This window comes from Patiria miniata, unplaced genomic scaffold (genome assembly GCF_015706575.1).
Source record: "Patiria miniata isolate m_02_andy unplaced genomic scaffold, ASM1570657v1 HiC_scaffold_14, whole genome shotgun sequence".
Classification (NCBI taxonomy): Eukaryota; Metazoa; Echinodermata; class Asteroidea; order Valvatida; family Asterinidae; genus Patiria; species Patiria miniata.
In genome coordinates, this window is record NW_024037052.1 from 6,079,567 (window position 1) to 6,101,287 (window position 21,721).

Below are 21,721 nucleotides of genomic sequence, written 5' to 3' on the forward strand. Positions count from 1 at the left end.
AGCTGTTTTTCAAGACCTGTCATGCCTGTTTCGACCCGAACGTGCAATTTGGGTAAAAGTCGTTGTTGTGGGCAGCAAACAAAACACAGTAAATCGTGACGTAATAAACAGGACTCCCGATGCAGAGTAGCATAAGCGAGTCCTGTTTATTACGTCACGGTTTACTGTGTTTTGTTTGCTGCCCGCAACGACGACTTTTACACAAATTGCACGTTCGGGTCGAAACAGGACCTGAAAAACAGCTCTCAAAAGTACCCTTTGTACTCATTTCATGACAGAAACAATGGTCGTTTTTATTTCATCACACCTTAGGCTACATATACCCCAAAAATGACGGAAATGTCTTCGAGCATTCCACAACCTCTTTAAGCCTATCTGCGAATTGGGAATATGTCTCGCCTACTTCTGGCCTGGCTGTTTTGAACTTCTCTCGAAACCCATCCTCAGTTAGCCTATATCTTTTGAGAAGCGCTAACTTCAACTGTTGGTAATCATTGGCCTGATCATCAGGTAACCTAGTACATGTATAAACATCTAAGGCTCTACCTGTTAGTAATGTACTAAGTGATATTGCCCAATCAGCTTGGGACCATTCTACTGAAGTGGCGTATCTCTCAAAACGTCTAATGTACGAATCTAAATCGTCTTGCCTATCCCTAAACCTAGGTAACTTCGGTGACTTAATATTGCGAAAGAGACTCGACGCTCTTGAATTATTTACATTTGAGTTGCTGTGTGCGTTCTTTTCTGCTATTCTGAGTTCCAGTTCTTTCAACTCTCTAGCATGCTCGCGTTCCTGCTGACGCTCAGCGCGCACTGTTATATCTTCATTCTTTTTGTTTACTTTTTCCTCGCGCTCTTGAGCAAACTTGAGAAGGTATTGGCCCTCTAACCCTAGGTCCTTTCCAGTTTTCAAAAAAAAATTCAAATTGTTCCATGATGAAAGTGCATCAAGTAGGTGAGTGAAGTACTACGCTTCCAATACCCTACAGACAATCCTTCATCACCTGTCCGAGATCGTCTAACCACAGAGTCGTGACCAATAGTACCGAAATCTTTAAGGAAAAAATTTCCCGGACAATCCCCCAATGTCACAAGATCCCCCTCAACCAGGAGGACCCCGGAATGGTACTTTAGATCAAACTCTGATGGTAAAGATTCAACTCAGACGAAATGAAAGAAGGACAAATCTGGATATAATTTCAAGATTAATTTAATTCACAATATCACCAATATTAACATACACTTAAATTTCATCCTACAAAGAAACTAAATAAATACATCATTATTAATACATTACAAAACAATCAACGAAAGTGGGCCCAAATCAACGGTCCGTGTGAAGTGTTCGGGTTGGTGTGGTTGTGGGTGTGGTGCACCGGTGCCTGCCCTGGTAGTACCGTCTGTGTCCGTAGAGTCCTCTGCCCACGTGTGACCTTGCCGACAATCCTGCTGGTATGGTCGACTTGAGTTCGGCCCGCCGAGGATGTCTATCTCACTGTGCGGAGTTCCCAAAACCAGACGTTACGTCCCAAAAACCCTGGTTTAGAATTAAGTACAAGTTGTCACCATGCATCTCTCTTACACAAGATTATTACATGCAACATCCATAGCAGTTTAAGCTCATTTAACATAGCATTAAATGCAATGTACATTTTATACACAAAACCCAAACAATGTGTTATTGCCAAGGCACATTTCCAATGTTTTACAACAGTTATACATATACAAATTTTCACTTTTTAAATTCAGATTGAAAATTGTAATGCAATAATACAGGTTATGGCGAATAACCTGGTCTACATTTTATTGACTTTGACGAGGACACGAGGACGGCCGCAGCCTACCGACTCTGTGGGACTCATTCCCAACGGCGCAAATAATTGCAAACTCAGTTCACTAGGAACCTACAACTCCCCAATGTGGGTACACATGAGCATAACATGCCCTGACGTAGTGTCGGTCCTGGTCTCGCCTACAAGTGCCTAGCCAACGCCCCAATCTGGATTTTATACCCAAGACTGATGGTCTAAAAGTATTTCAAAACCTCAGAACATGTCAAGTTAATCTACTGACAGGCACGGACTGCTCAGTTAAATCCCACCATTGTTAAATACTTATAGGATTTACAGCTTATACATTGTAATGCTAAAGTGTTCAACTGGAGTCAAGTCATGATAAGATTACCCCAATTCCAACTTCGTGGACTTCTAATACATCAAAAAATTAGGTTGGGTCTTTCCCTTAATATTATCACACACAAAGGTTTCAGAGTATGTGGATTAGGTTGAGGTCTCTCCCGTAATACAATCACAAAAAGTTTCAAAGTATATATATATCAATTAGGTTGGGGTCGCTTCCCCATAATACAATCACAAAAAGAAAAAGTTATACAGTATAATTCTGGAAATAAAATATTCACAAGACCTTTTAAAATCAACTTGTGACAGACACCTGCAAATTAATCCGACTCAAAATTTAGCCTGAGCCTTTTACGTCTCCCCTTAAACGCGTTAAAACGTTATAAACTATTGCAAACAAGCGTTTACATTGTGTTAAATAGTTAAACAACCAGTGTTACAGTGTACTGATACACGGTTTCTCAATATTTAGATCATAACAGAACTGATCTTTGATAGCAAAACTAACAAACTCATCACAGATTACTTCTTATACCATCTCGCGTTCACCTGTTCCATTAAGAGCGCCACCAGCGACAGGGCCCACACACATCCCAATGAAACAAAGGCCAAATCGTAACTTCCGGTCTCGTCGTAAATCCAACCTAAAAAAAAGAGCGAAAATACAGTAGTAACTGCCATTCATACAACCAAAATTAAAACTTAAAACTTCCAATGGACTATGATATGCGCGCAAGAAGTCTGCCGAATATACGGATTGCTGACTTATCTGCGCTAGAAGCCTAATAAGCAGACCAGTTATTTTTTGTTTTGATAGCTTTATGGAGGGTAGAAATATTGGGATTAAAGTCCGAATTGCATACCTTGTGGAGCGAATTCATCAAAACAATTGACATAATGGAACGGACCGTTATGAGTGGCAAAACCAGGGGAATGATAAAAGGACCAAGAACTTCAACATTTCCAGTACCAATTATTTTGTACAAAAAGAATGCGTCTTTTAAGGTATGATAAATTTCAGTAAACAGTTGGGTACACGTACAAGTTATTTCCGGTTTGATGGCGTCATCAGTCAAAACAGGGAAGGGAGGACACTTGTTTATCATTAAGTAAAAATAACGCATGGAAATATGGAAATTAAGTGTATGTAATAATAACAGCTAACTTCCAGTTTGATGACGTCACAGTATTTGGAAGCAAAAGGTCAAAATTAAGTGTAACAGATGTCATTTTTGGGGGCAAAAAACAAAGTCATGAGATAGGGATCAAATGATGGATTTAAATTAAAAAATAAAATGGTCATTGTTGAATTCTCCCTACAGTTACTTCTGGTCTGATGACGTCATGATTATGAAACCGTACAAATTCATTTGTGGTTGCTCACGGGATATATAAGGGCAATATATCATACAAATTTGATTGAGGGTTTTAACATTTTAAAAGATTAAACTGTTTTCTATGTGCCGCTGGAGGGCGCCCTTTCGTGGATGACGTCAAAATAATGTTTTTCTGATTGGCATTCCTCACTTAACACTGCCATAATGTATTTGTCTGTAGTAAAATGCTTCCGTTTTAGAGTTAGATTCAGTTTCTATTGCACTTCCGATAACACCGGAAGTAAAGGTCAAGCAGGTTTGTGCCCGGGAATAAGAAATGTTGCTCAAGGCACCGTCTACAAGCTCACGAAAAAGCGAACACGATACTCTATTTAGTTCAAGAGATATAGGTCAAAGTATTTTGTCAAATCGTGCAATCAAATCGCTTGTAATTTGATACCTGATGACGTCATGATAACGTAACAACAGTTATAACATCTTCGTAACATGGTACATGTTTACACTAGGTTTTATGATCATACCGTAAACCGTTTGGAAGAAATTGTGCTTTGTTTCGATTTCAGGCCAATGTCTTCATTTTGAATTCACCTAAATTTGACCTTCCGGTAGACCCAGAAGTAAAGGTAAAGCGAGTTTACGTACACGACAAAAAATGTTTATGAATTCATGGTCTATCTGAATACAAGGTTGGAGCATAATTGATCATTTTGTTGAAGAGTTATAGATCAAAGGAGATCGTCATTTTTTCAACGAAAATCGCTTGTAATTTGACACCCAATGACGTCATAATGACGTCAGTGTAATATGCGCCACTCGGAATGAGGGTCAATATATGTTAAAAGTTACAAGTTCATATCATATACCGTTTAGGAGAAAACCCGCGGAAACGTGCTATGCAGAAAAAAAAGAAAGAAAGAAAGAAAGAAACAAAGATTAATCGCAACAAATCCAAAGAGTGGTCGGGTTGTGCCCGACCACTCAACTAGAGTTTCGCGTTTGTTGAGTTACAAACGCAGAGTGGTCGGGCGGACAGCCTTTTCATTATACACTGCCCAGGAATAAATGTTTATGTAGAAAAAAGGATCACGAAATTAAATCCCTTCAAGTACAATCAATGTTTCAAAAAGGTATCTTTAACGGTGTGATAAATTTCAGTAAACATTCTATGTGCACAAAAAAGTTATTTCTGGTTTGATGACGTCATCAGTCAAAAACGGTTAGTGAATTCTGATAAAGTTCGGAGAGAATAATTTTTCATTGTAAAGTTAACATAACGTATAAAAATATGGAATATATAATTGTTTGTATGAATAACACCTTACTTCCGGTTTGATGACGTTTTGATAACACCTAACTTTCGGTTTGATGACGTCACAGCATTAGAGATCCAAAGGTGAACATTGTAATGGATGTTATTATTTAGACTCCGAAGATATGACAGGGATCAAATGATAGAATTAAATTAAAACTTTGATCCTTTTCAAATTCTCCTTAAAGTAACTTCCGGTCTAATGACGTCATGAATTTGAAACCTTGCCATGTTATCTGTGGTTAATCAGAGAATATCAAGGGGCGATTTGGTAAAATTTGGACGGATATATGGTTTGAAAATTAAAGAAAGCAAACAATAGTGTATGTGCCGATAGGGGGCGCCCTTTCGGATGTTGACGTCATCACACTGTTTTTTTTTCGTCTTGCATTCCTCACTAAACACTTTCATAATGTAGTAAAAATAATTCCGCTTTTGAGTTATATTCAGTTTTTATTGCACTTCCGGTAACACCGGAAGTAAAGGTCAAGCGGTTTTGCGTCTGGGAACACGAAATGTTTCTCACGGCATAGTCTACAACCTCACGAAGAAACGAACACGATACTCTATTCAGTTCAAAAGATATAACGCAAACTATTTTGTCAAAATTTGCCCTTAAATCGTTTGTAATTTGATACCTGATGACGTCATGATGACGTAACAAAATTTATAACATCTTCGTAACATGGTACAAGTTCACACTAGGTTTTGTGATCATACCATGAACCGTTCGGAAGAAATGTTGCTTTGTTTTGATGTCAGGCTAAAGTCTTCATTTTGAATTCACGTAGCTTTGACCTTCCGGTAGACCCGGAAGTAAAGGTCAAGCGAGTTCACGTACACGACAAACACTGTTAAGCGATTAATGGTCTATCTGATGACAGAATACAAACATCATTGAAAGTTTAGTTCAAGAGTTATAGGTGAAAGTAATTGGTCTTTTTCAGATAAAATCACTTGTAATTTGACACCCGATGACGTAATCATGACGTCAGAGTAATATGCACCACTTCGGATGAGGATCGATATATATTGAAAGTTACAAGTTCATACCATATACCGTTTAAGAGAAAACCCGCGGAAACGTGCCGTACGGAAAAAAAAAGAAAGATTAATCGGAACAATTCTAGACAGTGGTCGGGTTGTGCCCGACCACTCAAAGAAAGAAAGAAAGATTAATCGTAACAGATCCAAAGAGTGGTCGGGTTGTGCCCGACCACTCAAAGAAAGAAAGATTAATCGTAACAGATCCAAAGAGTGGTCGGGTTGTGCCCGACCACTCAAAAAGGGGGGGGGGAGAAGAAGAAACAAAGGAAAAGGAGTCGTGAAAGTACAAGTACTCGTACTCGGAGACCTGTACCTGTACTCGGAAGTATAAGTACAGGTCTCCGAGTAAGATGTACTCGGTAACCTATGTTCTCGGCAGTACTCGGTACTCGGAAAACTCGACTACAACATTGATGAACTGCGCTTAGCTTACCTGGATAGAATCCAAAACCTAAGCTGACAAGCGCCGATATAACTTCCATCCAACTGAAAGCGCTGATCAGGAGATCCACGCCCAGAAGTTCCCTTGTGAAGATGTCAATGAGTGAACCAATGGCACCACACGAACCATAGAAGACAACAGCATTTGTTAACGTCATCCAGTATGACGTCACCCACGGCACGATGACGAAACTCACACAGCTCATGACGATCACCGCTGCCATTGCCGGTCGCAGTTTTAACAGACCCCGGTCCACGACAACGCCTAGGACGAGTTTGAAGACGATGTTGCCGATGCCGGCAGCGGTGACAAACGTAACGGCTTCCTGGGGGGAGAAACCCTTGGCCTCTGCCTGGGGGACGAAATACACCAGCCACTGGTCGGAAACAAAGCGAATACAGACTTCCAGTAGGGTGGCGATCCAAAAGGAGAACTTCAAGAACACCGAGAAACCGAAATGTTCAGTCTGTGCTGTGAGGGCGTCCTTGAAAGCGCGCAATCGTGATTTCTCTTTGGCAATGTTGTTAGGAGATGAGTCATCGAGATCATCGTCTTCACGAAGCGTCTCATACTGGTTACTTTTCTCGCTGCCCCTTGATCTCTGCCTGAAGAGGGCGCCACAGGCAGATAGGTGCAAACTCATGGCACCGAGGAGCATCATGGCGGCTCGCCAGCCGTACGTGTCTAGCAGAAGCTGTGTCAAAGGCGCGATTAGGAGTGTACCCACGGGAAATCCTGACATCGCCAGACCGGTGGCTGTGCCATAGTTGATTGGAAAACACCGTGCGACTGCCGCCCTCATGAGAACACTGGAGCAACTTAGACAAGAAACTGCAAAACACACACAATTTTGAACGTTATTTTACGGGCTAATATGTAGTCTATGTAATAGACCACACTTGACATCCTAGATTTTGTCTAATCAGCGGGCGCTTTCTATATCGGGTCTTCGGTCATTCACCCGTTGGGCATCATAGACAATGGATTAAACAAAATGCATCACGCATTCAGTATCATGTTACGCGATATCGCGCCCGGGCTGTTGTACAAAACACTGCCATAATCGGCTCCCGTTATAACGAGGTCCGATGGACTTTCACAATACTGTCGTTATAGCCGGAACCTCGCTAAAACCGGAGCGCAGTATTCCCCATTCGTTGTGCACAAGGTACGGTACATGTGCGTACATTTTTTTATAGCCACAAGCCAACAATAGGGAGCAATTAAGCACCCGATGTTCGGGCGGTAGTACTAAAGGCTATTCCTTACAATTTCAACACTTAACTCCTGAGCGCCCCCTATTGTTAGTTTGTAATAATCTAGAAAAGTGGTACGGCAGTCGTAAGCAAACTTCAAACCTGGTCACGCTAAAGGAAACCGCAGCGGGGGATTAGCGACTAGACCAGCGGTCCACTGCGCAGATTATCACAGTCCCATTGAATTTATTTGAAAAGATCGGCGAGATGAAATAACGTTGGGTTGAAGTCTTTACAAAGGTACATTGATGGGTGAAGCTTAAGTGTGTTGCTTGAATTGGAAGACGGGAGCATGATACCCGTTTCGGGACAAAAGGTCTGTCGTTGACAAGCTGCAGTACCCGTAGTTTTGAAAAGATATCGTTGTAAATGGGTTGAGAACAATGCTTTTCCTCGCATTGGGTCAGCCAAAATCGTCGTAATAGCCGAAGTCTCCTTATGTCCGTGCACGTAATAACCAAATATTTCCCCATAGTAATGTACACAAATTGATCGGGACTGGGAGAATGTGCTCGTTACATCCGGGTTATCGTTATGACCGAGCTCGTTATAACGGGAGTGTACATTTTGTGGGGTAATTAGCGCCTCTGTGCTCTTATCTGAGATAAAGTAGGTATCCGCTACACTGGGTGGAGCCCAGGACTAACCGACATTATTGCCACTTCACTTCATCTGTCAATCTGTGAAGAGTGGTTATTATTAGTTATGCAACACACAATACGCCGCACACAGACCCTTTATACCCCCGTGGTCAGCATTATGCCCGTGTGAAGCAATTATTAAGATGTTTATCTCAACTTCAAGGTATAGCCTTGGTCAATGCTCTCGTCGTCATTCGTCCTGTACGCGGTCAATCGTCGGCATATATCCTCACGCGCTATGCACATGCATGTAAATATACAGCGCGAACAGCGTCCTCACGCGGCCACTATTTTTATATGCAAATCAGTTGGGGACGATCGAGAGCCTTGGTTCAATCGTCCATGTGAGGTTTTCGGGGTGGTGCTCATTATGTTAATAGCCTTAGCTGACCTTAAATGTCATACTACACCGTACATAATCCATACACGTACACGTTGTGTGGCACCAATGCACAACAACTGTGGTTCCTGTCACGTCCGCAAAAGGCGAATAGCAGCAAATAATTTGATGACGTCCGGATTTACCAAGGTGTGATTGGACACTCGTACATATTAGCCCCGCCTACACTTATCTGTATTCGCATACGAGGTCGTGCGCTAGAAATCCAGCGCAAAATAAAGAAAAACTTAAGCTTTTGCCGACGATTGAACCAAGGCTCGAGATCGTCCCCAACTGATTTGCATAAAAAAAATAGTGGGCGCATGAGGTCGCTGTTTGCGCTGTATTTTTACATGCATGTGCATAGCGCGTGAGTATATATGCCAACGATTGACCGCGTACGGGACGAATAACGACGAGAGCATTGACCAAGGCTACTTGAAGGTACAGCATGCTAGCCCTGCGTTATATACTTCGTTCACAACTAACGACTGGGATTTGATGTATCATTGTCACGTTAGGTTTACTATTTCCTTACAACAAATTGATAAAACAAAATTGATAAGAATTTATCGACAACTTCCTATAATGTGATTTATTGAGGTACTGATATGCCAATGAACATTAAAAGTGTGAAATACAAATACTGTACAAAAAAAATATAAAAAAGGTGTACACGCATGGGTCTAGTATACCCAATCTATAGGTAAAGCATGATACATCAAGCAATCAGTTCAGACCCCGCATGATTAAACTTGTGACAAACTTCAAGCACTGCTGCTGGAACAAACTTTTGCCAGGGGGTGCTGGAATAAAGGACGGACAAAATTAATGCGAAAGCGGAGCGCAAGCCCTTACGTCGTGGCTTTATTTGGCATATAGATGCTCTGTGGTGCAATCTGGGGCGATTCCTGGCCACTTTCATTTGGCTTTTTTAGCAATAGTTTTTTTGAGATTATAAAGACAATTTATTTAAATTTTTGTTTAGAGTATACTGTTGCTCTTAAAACGTTTAACTGTAGTGGAGGACCCTGTATTTTTATCTCCATTTTTTGGTTCCATTTCATTCTGGAAAAAGAATTGTATCATTATGCATGATATCGCATGTAAATATTATTGTTGCAAGGCTGCTTTCTTACATTTAGTAAATTCCTTCGCGTATGTTTTGTTCATTACGGCGTGGGGCCACAGGGCCAGGGGGCGCTTTAGTTCTATCTCACCAAACGATGACATGTAGCTCTCGATATATTTGCAGTGTTATTTGTTTGTTACAGGGAATGGCAAATATAAAAGACTAAAAACCAAATGCACCTTTATGTTTATGCTCGGTAGATAGCAAGTTTGGGGCTAGGTAAGGATTTATCGGTCTACTGAGATTTAATGAGGAAAAACTTGCAGAGGGTAAAACATGAATAGCTTTTTTATGGCAAGGATTTCATTATTGGTCTACTGAGATTTTATGAGGAAAAACTTGCAGAGGGTAAAACATGAATAGCTTTTTTTATTAAAACGAAACTACACTGGAACTGCCGTAAATCAAGACTAGTTTCAATGAAAACCCGTCCCACTCCTATTAGGTTGGGGATGTGTCACGGTGAACCTTTATATTTGTTAATGTTGAGTACAGAATGCTAGCAACGTCAAAGAAACTTTTAAATGAATATTCAAAACACTCTGTAAAAAATAATGACAAATCTCCAAACTATTGGACATTTGTCCAGATTTTATTTTAACATAAACCCTGTGAAGTGTTGCATATTTCCAGAGTGATTCAGTCATCGGATTTCTGATGAAAAGTAAATTAGAGATTACTTTGATCATAGCTCAATGCTTTGATTCATCTTCCCACTATATACTGGGGGAGAAATTCTGTTGACAATTTAAAGCTTATTTTAATCGGCGCTTTTCATAAGGGGCGGATTTAAAATGTTGACAATTTAGAGCTTTATTCCTTTAATTCACTCTTTCAACAAAGGGACGGTGTAGCGTGAATTTAGGTTTCTATGAAAATCGGACTCATTGGTAATACTGCGCATGCGTAAGTATGATAATTAGGAAAGTGACCGGTCACGTGAGAGGGATTAACCAATAAAAGGGAAAAGGAGTCCGATTTTCAAAGGAGTCGGATTTTCATGTGACAACGGATTTCAATTTAACGTTGAGAGCTTACTTTGATATATATTAGGCCAAACAAAAAAGTAAGTCGGTCTCTGGTCAGTAAGGCGCGCGCGTCGAGTTTTATCATGCGCGTCGATCTTTTTTTCTCCAAAATTTTCCGCGGTAGCTCCAACAGCGCCCTCTATTTCCGCCCCTCCTCATTTTTTTTTTACCAAAGAGCACCAAGGAATGGGAAATTGCACCAAGGCAAATGATCGAAAGCACCAAGGCAAACTATGGAGGACACAATAAATTGTCTTTTTGTGTGTGTGACGAAACAGGTTTTAGGGCCATTGCGTTAAAATGTTGATATTCTCTGAACGGATTGAGCAATTTCAGCATTTTTTCATCTAACAATAGCTTATGAAATTGGCTTTCCAGTCATTATTATTTTGGTACTACATATTGTTTTAAATATATAATTTAATTTGTGGGGGTTTGCCTCCGCTTTTTTGTTACTCCCCCATTAATAGCATTTGGTTGGCCAGTTAAAGTGTTCAGACAAGCAAGCGAAAAATAATCCCAAAGTTCATATAATTTCACGTCAAAGTCGTCTCGATCTTGATTATATTTTCCTAGCCAATGCTAACCATGATCGCTATCCTTGCTCAAGGCATCCAAGAATGCATTGTAAATACACAATGTACATGCTATTCTACATGTAGTGCAGAAGTGATTACATAAAAGCATCATAATATGGATGGTCAGACACTGGCGTCCGGTAACACCTATACCGACAACGACCTGCAAGACACTGCTCTTAGCTAGTGGATCAGTTGCAGCTGACCACAGGAAGGCTCATCAGTCTAAACATGCCAACACATCAGGTAATCCGCTGCAGGCACTACATGCTTCATTAGGCTTGAACCTCAGAAACTGAGGTTTCAGAAAATGCATTAGATTGGGCTCAGTTCTGTAATGATTCGAATTGACCAATCAAATCATTTAGTCCTGATTTAGGAATGAAATGACGTCATGATTTAATATAAGTCGACTCCGATTAGCTGGCGTGCAGTTTGCATATTATATCTGCATGTCTAGACAGTATCAGATGTTATACAGGAGACTTGCTCCGTGGATAACGGGTGATACTTTATTCCTCCATGGACTAACCAATATGCTGCCCGACAGGAAATCAAACCGATCTGTTTGTACGTAATTAGAGGCACAAAATGCAAAGCCTTTTGGGAGGGTTAACTTGTTATGAAACATTCGTTGCAGTATAAGTTCGTTGAAGCGAACGGACAGTACATCTTTAAATAAATACGTACCTCCCAATGTCAAAGTCACGGTCATTTGGACAACGCTGGTAGTCAGTGAAGCAACGATCAATGACGTCCCAATCAGGATACCACTGACCATCACAACATAGCGGGTACCAAACAAGGAGTTCACTGGTCCGGAAAAGGGTCCTATACAAAGAAGGGTGGTTATAATGCTATAATGCTATAAAAACCAAGAAAAACAATTATTTTCCTGAAGTCTGGTTCCCTGACTCCATTTAAGAAGAAACAGAGCAGTTTACATATATTGTGGAATTGTAAGGTCAGAGAACCAGTCTAGCTGGCTTGTACCCGTTCATAGGTGTGTAATCGATTGCAAACAAGTGCGATGGTCAACTGGGTCCAGTATTTGAAGAAAAAAAAGCCAGTTTTTTTTCCAACGCTGATCGGCCGATCAGTGTTGGAAATTGATACAAAAAAACAACTTTTCTTGAAAATGACAATATACCAGTTGCCATGATTTTACAGGATGCTTTACACTGTCATTCACTAACAGTCCAGCAAGGTATTTCAAAATGATTTGATAGTTTTGTTTTTTTGATGTTTGCAAATGTTGTATTTTCCCTTTAATTTGCACTAATTAAAAAGCGTTTAAGGGTTCCAGATACACGGCCATCGCTCCCTCAGTCTGGCTGATTACAAAATTGCAACACCTCGTGCAAATTGTCCCCGACTAAATTTAGTGCAAAATATATGGGAGACCCGGAGAGGGCCACATAAAGCTTATACTCGATCGTATTAAACACCATATAAAAGACGTTAAAATTGTGCAACTGCAGGATTCCAGTCAAACCAGTGAGTTTGGCGGTTTTTGAGTCATCATACTTTGAAAAAAAAACTTGTTTTAGTTTTGCCGAAGCGCACGGCTACGGCAACGCGCGCACACGAGACTATTGTTTTATTGGCCTTAGTTAACGACAACGACTAAATACAATTAGTTTTTAATACATGATCGTTTATGTTGGGCATTGTACATCCAGTTGAGGTTGTATATACACAAGTTGTCTGTACGTAAGACTCTCTCAGAAAATATGAACTTAAAACGTTAGCCTTAGCTAGAAACATAGGCCTATACTAGTTTTCTCAAAACTCAAAATCGCTGACAACGACCTTAAAATTTGCCCCGTAAAGAGCACTGTAAAATCGTTCTGAGTTGACTCAGATCAATACTACAGGGTGAGTCAAAAAAGCAGAACCCAAACCCAAAGAAATTTATTTCGTATTTTAAAAAAAATATGTAGGACCTAAAATAATTATGACTGGTAAAGACCCATTTTAATAAACTACTTTTATAGATGAAAAAAATACTGCAATTGCTCAATCCGTTCAAACGAAATGACCCTTAAATCAGTTTCGTCCAAAAACAAAATGATTGTGTGTTCTGACTGTTTGGAACAACAAAGAAAATGACATAGACTACTTGTTCCAACAATTGTAGTACATAATATCTGTATTAACAACCCTACTTTGGCTAACAATATGATTTTTACATCCACTTTTTTTTTTCAGGACGGGCCTTCAAAAGGGCTTTGTTGAATATTTTTAACTTTCAAGTTGAGGTTTTATCGCTGGTAATGCTTGAAGACAATGGTAACGACAATTCCTGCAATCACATTTTTGGACGTAACAGATTTTAAAGTCATTCCGTTTAAATTGTGAAAAAGTTTGAACGGATTGAGCAATTGAAGTATTTTGTTCATCAAGTACCTTATGAAATTGGCTTTACCAGTAGGGAGTCCAGCGAATTTCATTTTTTTAGAGAAAAACAAATCATATTTTGTATCACTGAGAAGAGACTTACACAACAAAATGAATCAGCTTCATAGGTGTCTGCATTTTGGAGATACAACAATTTAAGTGGCCGAATTTGGAGTTTCAATTCTGTAAGATTTACATTATATACTTTTAGCATCTTATATAAATCTTATTTCCCAAACCTATCAAATGTTTGCTATCATAGGAATCCCCATTAAATAAACATAAAATTGATTTCTGAATCAGGTTTTTACCACTCATAACAAAAAAGTTATGATTTTTTCCCCTGGACCTTCGCACTGTCCAGGCGCACACCGAGCAACCTCCACGTTCTGACCATACCCCCTTGTGGGGTGGTGTTCCTTTCAGGACACATCACCCCACTATTTTCACATTAGAAAAACATCACCCCAGAAGAGGATCTTTACAAAGAGGGATAATGGATTGGGAACACAATGTTATCACCCCACAATTCCGTCTGGCTAGACCGGACGATGCGACTAGACACTGTGTTCTACCCCGTTCTACCCCGTCTGGGTTCTCCTCAGTTAACTTTGAACACTGCACTGTTATGCTCAACAACTGTATCCGACTTATCGGAATATATCGTCCGCCTCCATCACGTGCTAATGGACTGAAAACCTCCGAATTTTTGGAGGAGTTTGAGAGATTTCTGGATGAGACGTCCGTTACTCCTCATAAAACTGCATTATTGGGTGATTTCAATGTGCATATTGACTCACCTGATAAATGGGACACCAAAACATTCACTGAGATTATTTCAAATGCAGGCTTCAGCCAACACGTCAAGGGCCCAACTCACAGACATGGTCATACCTTAGACTTGGTCATTTCCCGCGATGATTATGATCTAATCCATGAAGTTCATGTCGACCCTCTGCACCACTCTGATCATAATGTCGTCACATGTACCATGAAGTGTGGCAAACCTCCACCACTGAGGGTCTCAACAACATCCCGCCAGTACGGCAAGCTGGACCATGAGCGCTTGCCAGAGCTACTCCATGATCGGTTTACCGATTTCCCAGACAGCAACAACGATCCCAACAGTCTTGCAGAGTCTTATGCGAAGATAACTTCTACGGTCCTCGACGAAGTTTGTCCCTTGGTCACCAGGGAACGAATTATCAAGCCAAGACTTCCATGGTACAACGACCTCATCCATACTGAAAGGCGTATTCGGCGTCGCCTTGAGCGGAAATGGAAAAAGACCAACTCTGCTGAGGATGAACATGCCCTCCGGGCTCAAAAAGACCACGTAAATAGACTGATCACTGATTCAAAGATGCAGTATTATTCTGCATCCACGGCATCCTTCTACAGAGACTCCAGAGCCAATTTGGAATAAAAGGAACTGTTGAGTCTTGGTTCAGCACATACCTAAAAGACCGCACGGCTAAGGTTTCCATCAAAGGAGATTTGTCTGAAGAGCACATTTTCACCTACTCCATACCCCAGGGATCCGTAGTAGGTCCGTTGGGATTCATTATGTACACCAGTCCCATCGGTGAGATCATTCGTAGGCAAGGCATTTCATTTCATGAATATGCAGATGATATCCAGCTTTATGCTGAGTTTGACCCTAAATCTGAAGGCGACTGTCATCAGGTACTTGGCAATTTATCATCTTGCGTTTTCATGATCAATGAATGGATGTCTCAAAACATGCTGAAGCTTAACCAAGACAAGACTGAGTTCATTGTTTTCGCCAGTAATTATGTGGTTGCTAGTGTCCCTGATCTCCAATTAGAATTGGGAGACTTATCCATTCCAGCTTCCACATCCATTAAGGATTTAGGAGTCACACTAGATTCGTCTTTGACAATGTCTCATCACGTTGGCTCTCTGTGTAAAACTATTAATTTCCACATCCGCAACCTGTGGCGTATTCGCCGGTTTATTACACAGGATGCAGTGTTGGAGCAAAGGCTTTGACCCTCAAGGCCAAGGCCAAGGCCAAGGCTTTGACCCTCAAGCCTCGAGGCCAAGGCCAAGGCTTAACCCCCAAGGCCAAGGCCGAGGCCAAGGCCCTGTTTTATGAAATGACCACATATAGAACTAATTATAGTCACATGAGTGACACATCATCACGCAAGGGCGGATCCAGAACACAATTTGGGGGGTGGGGGGGGGGGGGAAATAAATTTTGGTCCCCCCCCCAAAAAAAAGGGGGATCAAAAAATTACGGCTTAGACTTCGGGGCCCGCTTAAGGGCCCCGAAATTTTTTTGGATTCGAGATGCTCTGTGGTGCGATCTGAGGCAATTTCTGACCATTTTAACCCATGTTTTTTCAGGAAAAGATGGTGGTGTACTCATTGCCTGCCTTCATTACGACGTCACATAAAAAAATGGTTTCGTGGTTTTTTTTTGGGGGGGGGGGCATTTATTTCCTGGCCCAACATGGTCAGAAATATCAGCATTTTCTAAAATAGATACATGCAAATCTTTAGCACTTATCAGGGAGACATATACAACTAATCAGATCTATTCCATAGTAATATGCAATTAAAGTGATCATCTCATTAGCCCCACAAGTGTACGGAATATTTTTGCAGCAAAACTACTACAATGGTAACAAAATGTGATGCTACAAAAGTGGAAGTGTGCCCAACACACAAATCTATAGGGTGCTTCCCTCCTCCATGGTAATACGATTAAAATGGTAACAGCAAAATTTCGAACAGATTTATCTGGAAAATGCAAAAATCTATGGGCCTTGAAAGTTGAAGAGCCTTGGCTCAAAATTGCAAGGCCCTGAACGCTCAAGGCCAAGGCTAAGGCCAAGGCTTTTGCCCTCAAGCCTCGAGGCCAAGGCCAAGGCCCTAAAATCCAGCCTTAAGGCAGCCTTAAGGCCAAGGCCCAGCATCAAGGCACTACATCACTGACAGGATGCCTGCCATCACGCCGTCAGAAGTCTGGTCCTGTCCCGTCTTGATTATGCGAACTCTCTTTTGCTAGGTGCTCTTGAGAAAGATCTTAAACGGTTACAGCGCCTACAAAACAAGGCTGCTCGGCTGGTCTTCGCATGCAGCCGGGACCAGCCATCTGAGGGCCTGCTGGCAGAGCTACATTGGCTACCTGTTAAACAGAGGATGACCTTCAAAATCTGCACCCTTGTATACAAAATTCTCAACACTCAAGCTCCATCATATCTGGTTGACCTATTACATTCACATCACTCAAATATTCCTGACTCTTACAGACAGCGACTCCGCTCATCATCCGATCAGACCCGACTTTCTGTCCCTAGAAGTAGGAAGAAGGCCGGAGATAGCTCTTTCGTTGTGGCCGCCCCTCGCGTGTGGAATGAGCTTCCTTCTTGTCTGAGAGAGGCGGTCTCGCTGCCTGTATTCAAACGTCTCCTAAAGACACATCTGTTCCAAGTCCATTCGTAATCGTATTGTGTCTGTTTTTCTTTCCTGTTATTTTTTGTTGTGGATGAGTGTTAAGCGCTTTGTTCTTTGTAAAGTGCTATATAAATACTTCGTATTATTATTAGACAATAAGCCTTTTCGGAGTTCCAACTGCGCATTCATAACCTGTGACAACGCGCATTATTTGTCTCAAATGGCTTTTGACATCATCGCGCCACTGACTTTACAACTGACTTCATCGCGCCACTTACTTTACAAAAAGGCTGTTCATGCATTGTGGGTACTGTCAAAGGGCATTTGAGACAAACAATGTGCGTTGTCACAGGTTACGAATGCGCGCAGTTAAAACTCCGAAAAGGCTTATGCCAGATGACCCGCCGGCGTTACGCACGGGCAAAGTATAGTTCCGGTCCCGCTCCATCACACAGCACACGGAATACATAATAATGTGTCCACGCATTATCCCTGTTATAAATACAGCGTGCCAGACAAAGTCTGGCAATGGCTGATCCCGCTCCACACAACATGCAACACGGAACATGCGTGCACGCGTTGTTACTGTTACCGCGTGCCAGACTACACAGTACATGTAAGTCTGGCACCAATACCATGAGCATACAATAACATGCGGTAGTAGACTAGTCTGGTTGCAATGGCGTCTCGCCGTTGTACAAAATTCTCTCGTTTCGCCTCTGTACCCTGACCTATAAAAATACTTTGCGGAAAGGTGCAGAAAGCTCTTAATCATTTCTTTTTATACCACTGTTTAAATAAAAGTCTGAACTTTCTGGGTACGAGCGGGCCAGTCCGTGCCATTTTTATTGATAAAGTTATGATAAAAACAGTTCAATTTATCAAGTAGATTTTAATTTTACACGGTGGTTTAAATGAAAGTGCCGGCTCACGCGGTAATGTTTGGGACATCTGTCGTGACTGTCGATATAGAAAGCGCGAGTTAAGAATTCGTTTTTTTTCCATCCAAATGAATGCAAAGTTCTGAATTAATGTTTTTGATAATAGAGTCAGTATTCCTCTTAGTATCAGGATACTTTTATGTTTTTTTAGAGTCATTTTGATAAGGGAATAAATGTGTGCTTCGGAGGTTTTTATCACTCTGTTTAAGACCACTTAGAGTCTGGGTGCTGATAATTACCCGAACCGGAGGCGAGGGTAATTATCAGCACCCAGACTCTAAGTGGTCTTAAACAGAGTGATAAATACCGACGGAGCACATATTTATTCCCATTCATAAATACCTTTTCGGTAAAAAAAAAATCATATAATTCGTTCAAAACATCCCGATTTTGTTCAACAAATCCACTTTATGCTTTATGAAACATCCCTCTTGCAAAATAATGGAGTATTTAGCTGGCGAGTAAGATGTAAACAACCCTTTTATGGAGATTGACGCGCGCGTATCATGTTCTGTGCGATGTCGCGCAGAACGCACCTGGCGCGTTGCGTTTTGAATTTAGAACTACAAAATTCTGACTCCCTGGTAGTGTTGCGCATGCCTACGTGAGGATTGTGAACGTTCAACCAATGAAACGATAAGAGGCACTGGATTTTTAGGAGTCCACATTTTATTGTGACACTGGAAAAGTGTTTAAGACCAGCTAGCCATGTCTTTATCATCCGTTTAAGGCCGGCCACGTGACGGGCTCTCGACCAATAGGAATGCGTAAACTGTCTGAGGTATTTATGAATACTTATTAGCACAGTTTGAAATTGACTAATTTTGCGTGGTTACAGATATATGGCCCCAAACCGGTGGACTCCCTATTACCAGTCACAATTATTCTTGGTGCGACATATTTGTTTAAATATGAAATATATTTCTTTGGGTTTGGGTTGCGCTTTTTTGGACTCACCCTGTATGAATGCTGTACCGTTAGTATTCTGTACATGCATTTCTCTTTGTTAATACTGCGTCCCTAACTTGACCCCAGTTATTCAGTTGAGGTTACGGGCCATCGATTATTTTGTGCGATGGGAATGTCTCACACAAAAACCTATACCTGAAAAAAACATGGCATCGGTAGATTATAATCATCCAATGTGCTATATTGGAGTCATTGGGTGCCACTTGAGCTGGCAGGCCTTCACTGGCATCTTGACGGTGAAAAGAACTATTCAACTTGAATAAGACGTCAATTTTATTAATTGCTTGTGAGAACAATTTACTTATAGGCTAGGCCTTCAAATCAATAATATCAAAAAGGCATAACTTTTGAATGTTATCGAAATTCTGGTGTTGTTTCGTTGCCCACTGCGGAAACTTCACTAGAACATGTTCTTGACACACAGACCCAGAATTTTCGCGCACCCTGTACAAAAGAGTTTCCATTTGACCCTATCTAAAGAAGGGGACGTCGATTTCAATACTATTACCAAGCTTAATTTAAGTTTAGCAAAAGACTGATAACTGTTTGACCATAAATAATCGGTTTTAAACCTTCAAGTCGGGAAACAAAGTGAAATACTTACCCACGATATTGATAGCACCGTTGATGATGGCCACCATCCACCCAATTACCCAGGTTTCTGTGGCGAACTGTTCCACGAGGGTAGGCAGCATGACTCCGAGGGCTTTCAAGATACCTGCCCACAATATGCAGTTGACATGCAGGCAGAGGACTGCGACCCAGCCCGGCCCAGAAAATTCAGCTTTTCCTTGCGACATAACGATGCTGTATGGCCTTGCTGTTAATGTTTAGACCAAATGATGGTGGCAAACTCTCGATGGCGCAGTGCATTGAGAACTATGCGTACAACTCAGGGTCATGAACTTATAATGACATGTAGTGAAGTTTTACCTTCTTCCATGGTTCGATTTTTATTATAATATTGTTTTCCATTGCTTGCTAATGTCCTTTCATTACTTACTAATGTCCAGCCTTGTCATTGTGAAACATTAAAGTCTTCATTTAAGTCGCTATTTTGTACCAGGTTATACATCGGGCTAACCCCATCCTTTTTTGTGTTGTGTTGTTTTGAATATGTAAAGGGTCTAGCTCCCACCGTTCTAACACAGTTCGCTTACGTAACTTGTCCATTGCTTCAATGAATTGCCGTGGCCTAGCTGACCGCTCCAATAGGAGAGATGTCTTGCTTTTTTTTTTTTTTTAGGTCTAAGCATGATTCCATCTATTGTCTGCAAGACATCCACTGTGCAGATTCCATGGAAGACAGGTATAGGGCCGAGTGGGGGCTGGACTGTTACTTCTGTTCTCATAAAAGTAATGCCAGAGGTGCGGCTATTCTTTTTAACAATACGTTTGATTTTAAAAATTCTTAGTTCCAATAATGATGTAAATGGAAATGTTTTGGTTCTTAGTCTTTAAGTTTGGAAACACATAACCATAATATAACGCTCATTATACGGTCTAAACAGGGATGATTCAGATTTCTACGAGAATATCAATAATATTATTTCTGAGTTTGATAACCCTTACACATTATTTGTGGCGAATGGAATTTAGTTTTAGACAGTAATTTGGATTGTGATAATTACCTTCATGTCAACAATTCTTTAGCAAGAAACAGGGTGTTGGGTTTATGTAGGGATCTCGACCTTATTAAACCGTGGTGTATTCAAAACCCAAACTGCAGGAGATATACCTGGAGTCTTTCTACACTGAAACAGTCTAGGCTGGATTTCTTTTTAATATCTTCTGAACTTAGTTCCAATTTTGTTTCATCTGAAATTGAGCCAGGTTATCGGACAGATCATTCCTTGGTTGATATTTGTTTCGATTTCAATCAGATCGAGAGAGGACCGGGTTATTGGAAATTTAAAAATTCGCTTCTTGCAGATAAAATTATGTTGACCAGGTGAAAAAAGTTATCACGGATGTTGTAGAAACACACGCAGCTTTGCCTTATGTACGTTCGAATTTACACACCATTCACCCCAGAGATATTCATTTTGTTATTAATGATCAACTTTTTTTTGAAATGTCATTAATGGCGATTAGAACTAAAAGTAATTTCTTTTGCAGCCTGGAAGAAAAAGAGTGCTTGCAGAGATGAATCTCGTCTCGAAAACGAAATTCAAGATTTGTCGAATAAGGTTGCTCACGGTGATGAGAGTCTGTTGGATACATTGAAGTCTAAACAAACTAGCCTCGTTAATATTCGTAAGACTACATTGGATTGTGTAATGATTAGATCTAGAACAAGGTGGATGAAACACGGTGAAAAACCATCCAAATACTTCCTTAATATGGAGAAACGTAATTGTATTAACAAGACTTTTAATCGTGTTACCGAATTAAAATCCTCTAGGGATATTATACACGAGGCACGTTATTTTATAAAAAAAAACCGTACTCGTCTTCAGAAGGGGAAACAACAGTTAATTTACAATCTATTTTTGAGAATTCGGACTCTCCAGTTCTTTCAAATATGATACGTGACAGCATAGAGGGTCCTCTGTCTCATCGAGAAATGTTAAATGTTTTGAAGAACACAAAAAAATGGCAAGTCCCCTGGATCAGATGGTTTTAGTTTTGAATTTTACAAGGTTTTTTTCTCCGATTTATCGTGATATTTATTACGGTCCCTCAATTTTGGTTA

The 21,721-nt window shown here is 40.7% G+C and overlaps 1 protein-coding gene across 4 annotated transcripts; it reads right to left on the reverse strand.

Moving 5' to 3' along the window:
• Nucleotides 1-1,195: 1,195 nt before the first annotated feature.
• LOC119721968 (monocarboxylate transporter 12-like) lies at nt 1,196-20,146 on the reverse strand. Of its 4 annotated transcripts, XR_005270357.1 has the most exons (5): nt 19,631-20,145; nt 11,981-12,121; nt 6,268-7,107; nt 1,778-2,785; nt 1,196-1,540 (listed from the first exon to the last, which is right to left on the reverse strand). XR_005270357.1 is itself a non-coding variant. In XM_038191933.1 (4 exons), exons 1-4 carry the CDS (start codon nt 19,824-19,826, stop codon nt 2,664-2,666), a joined length of 1,299 nt encoding a protein of 432 aa, XP_038047861.1. In that variant the 5' UTR covers nt 19,827-20,145; the 3' UTR covers nt 1,196-2,663. The 4 variants fall into 4 exon arrangements, 3 of the variants coding, with proteins under 3 accessions (XP_038047861.1, XP_038047863.1, XP_038047862.1); XM_038191933.1 differs by having other exon boundaries at nt 1,196-2,785; XM_038191935.1 differs by lacking the exon at nt 19,631-20,145 and adding an exon at nt 14,585-15,475 and having other exon boundaries at nt 1,196-2,785.
• Between the last annotated feature and the right edge of the window lie 1,575 nt (nt 20,147-21,721).

Excerpts from the sequence above, each read along its gene's own strand:
- LOC119721968 (XM_038191933.1), bottom strand. The coding sequence starts at position 19,826 with ATGTCGCAAGGAAAAGCTGAATTTTCTGGGCCGGGCTGGGTCGCAGTC. Across the intron at positions 12,122-19,630 it reads CGGTGCTATCAATATCGTGG|GACCCTTTTCCGGACCAGTG; the intron begins GTAAGTATTTCA and ends TTCTTTGTATAG. Across the intron at positions 2,786-6,267 it reads AGGTTTTGGATTCTATCCAG|GTTGGATTTACGACGAGACC; the intron begins GTAAGCTAAGCG and ends TCTTTTTTTTAG.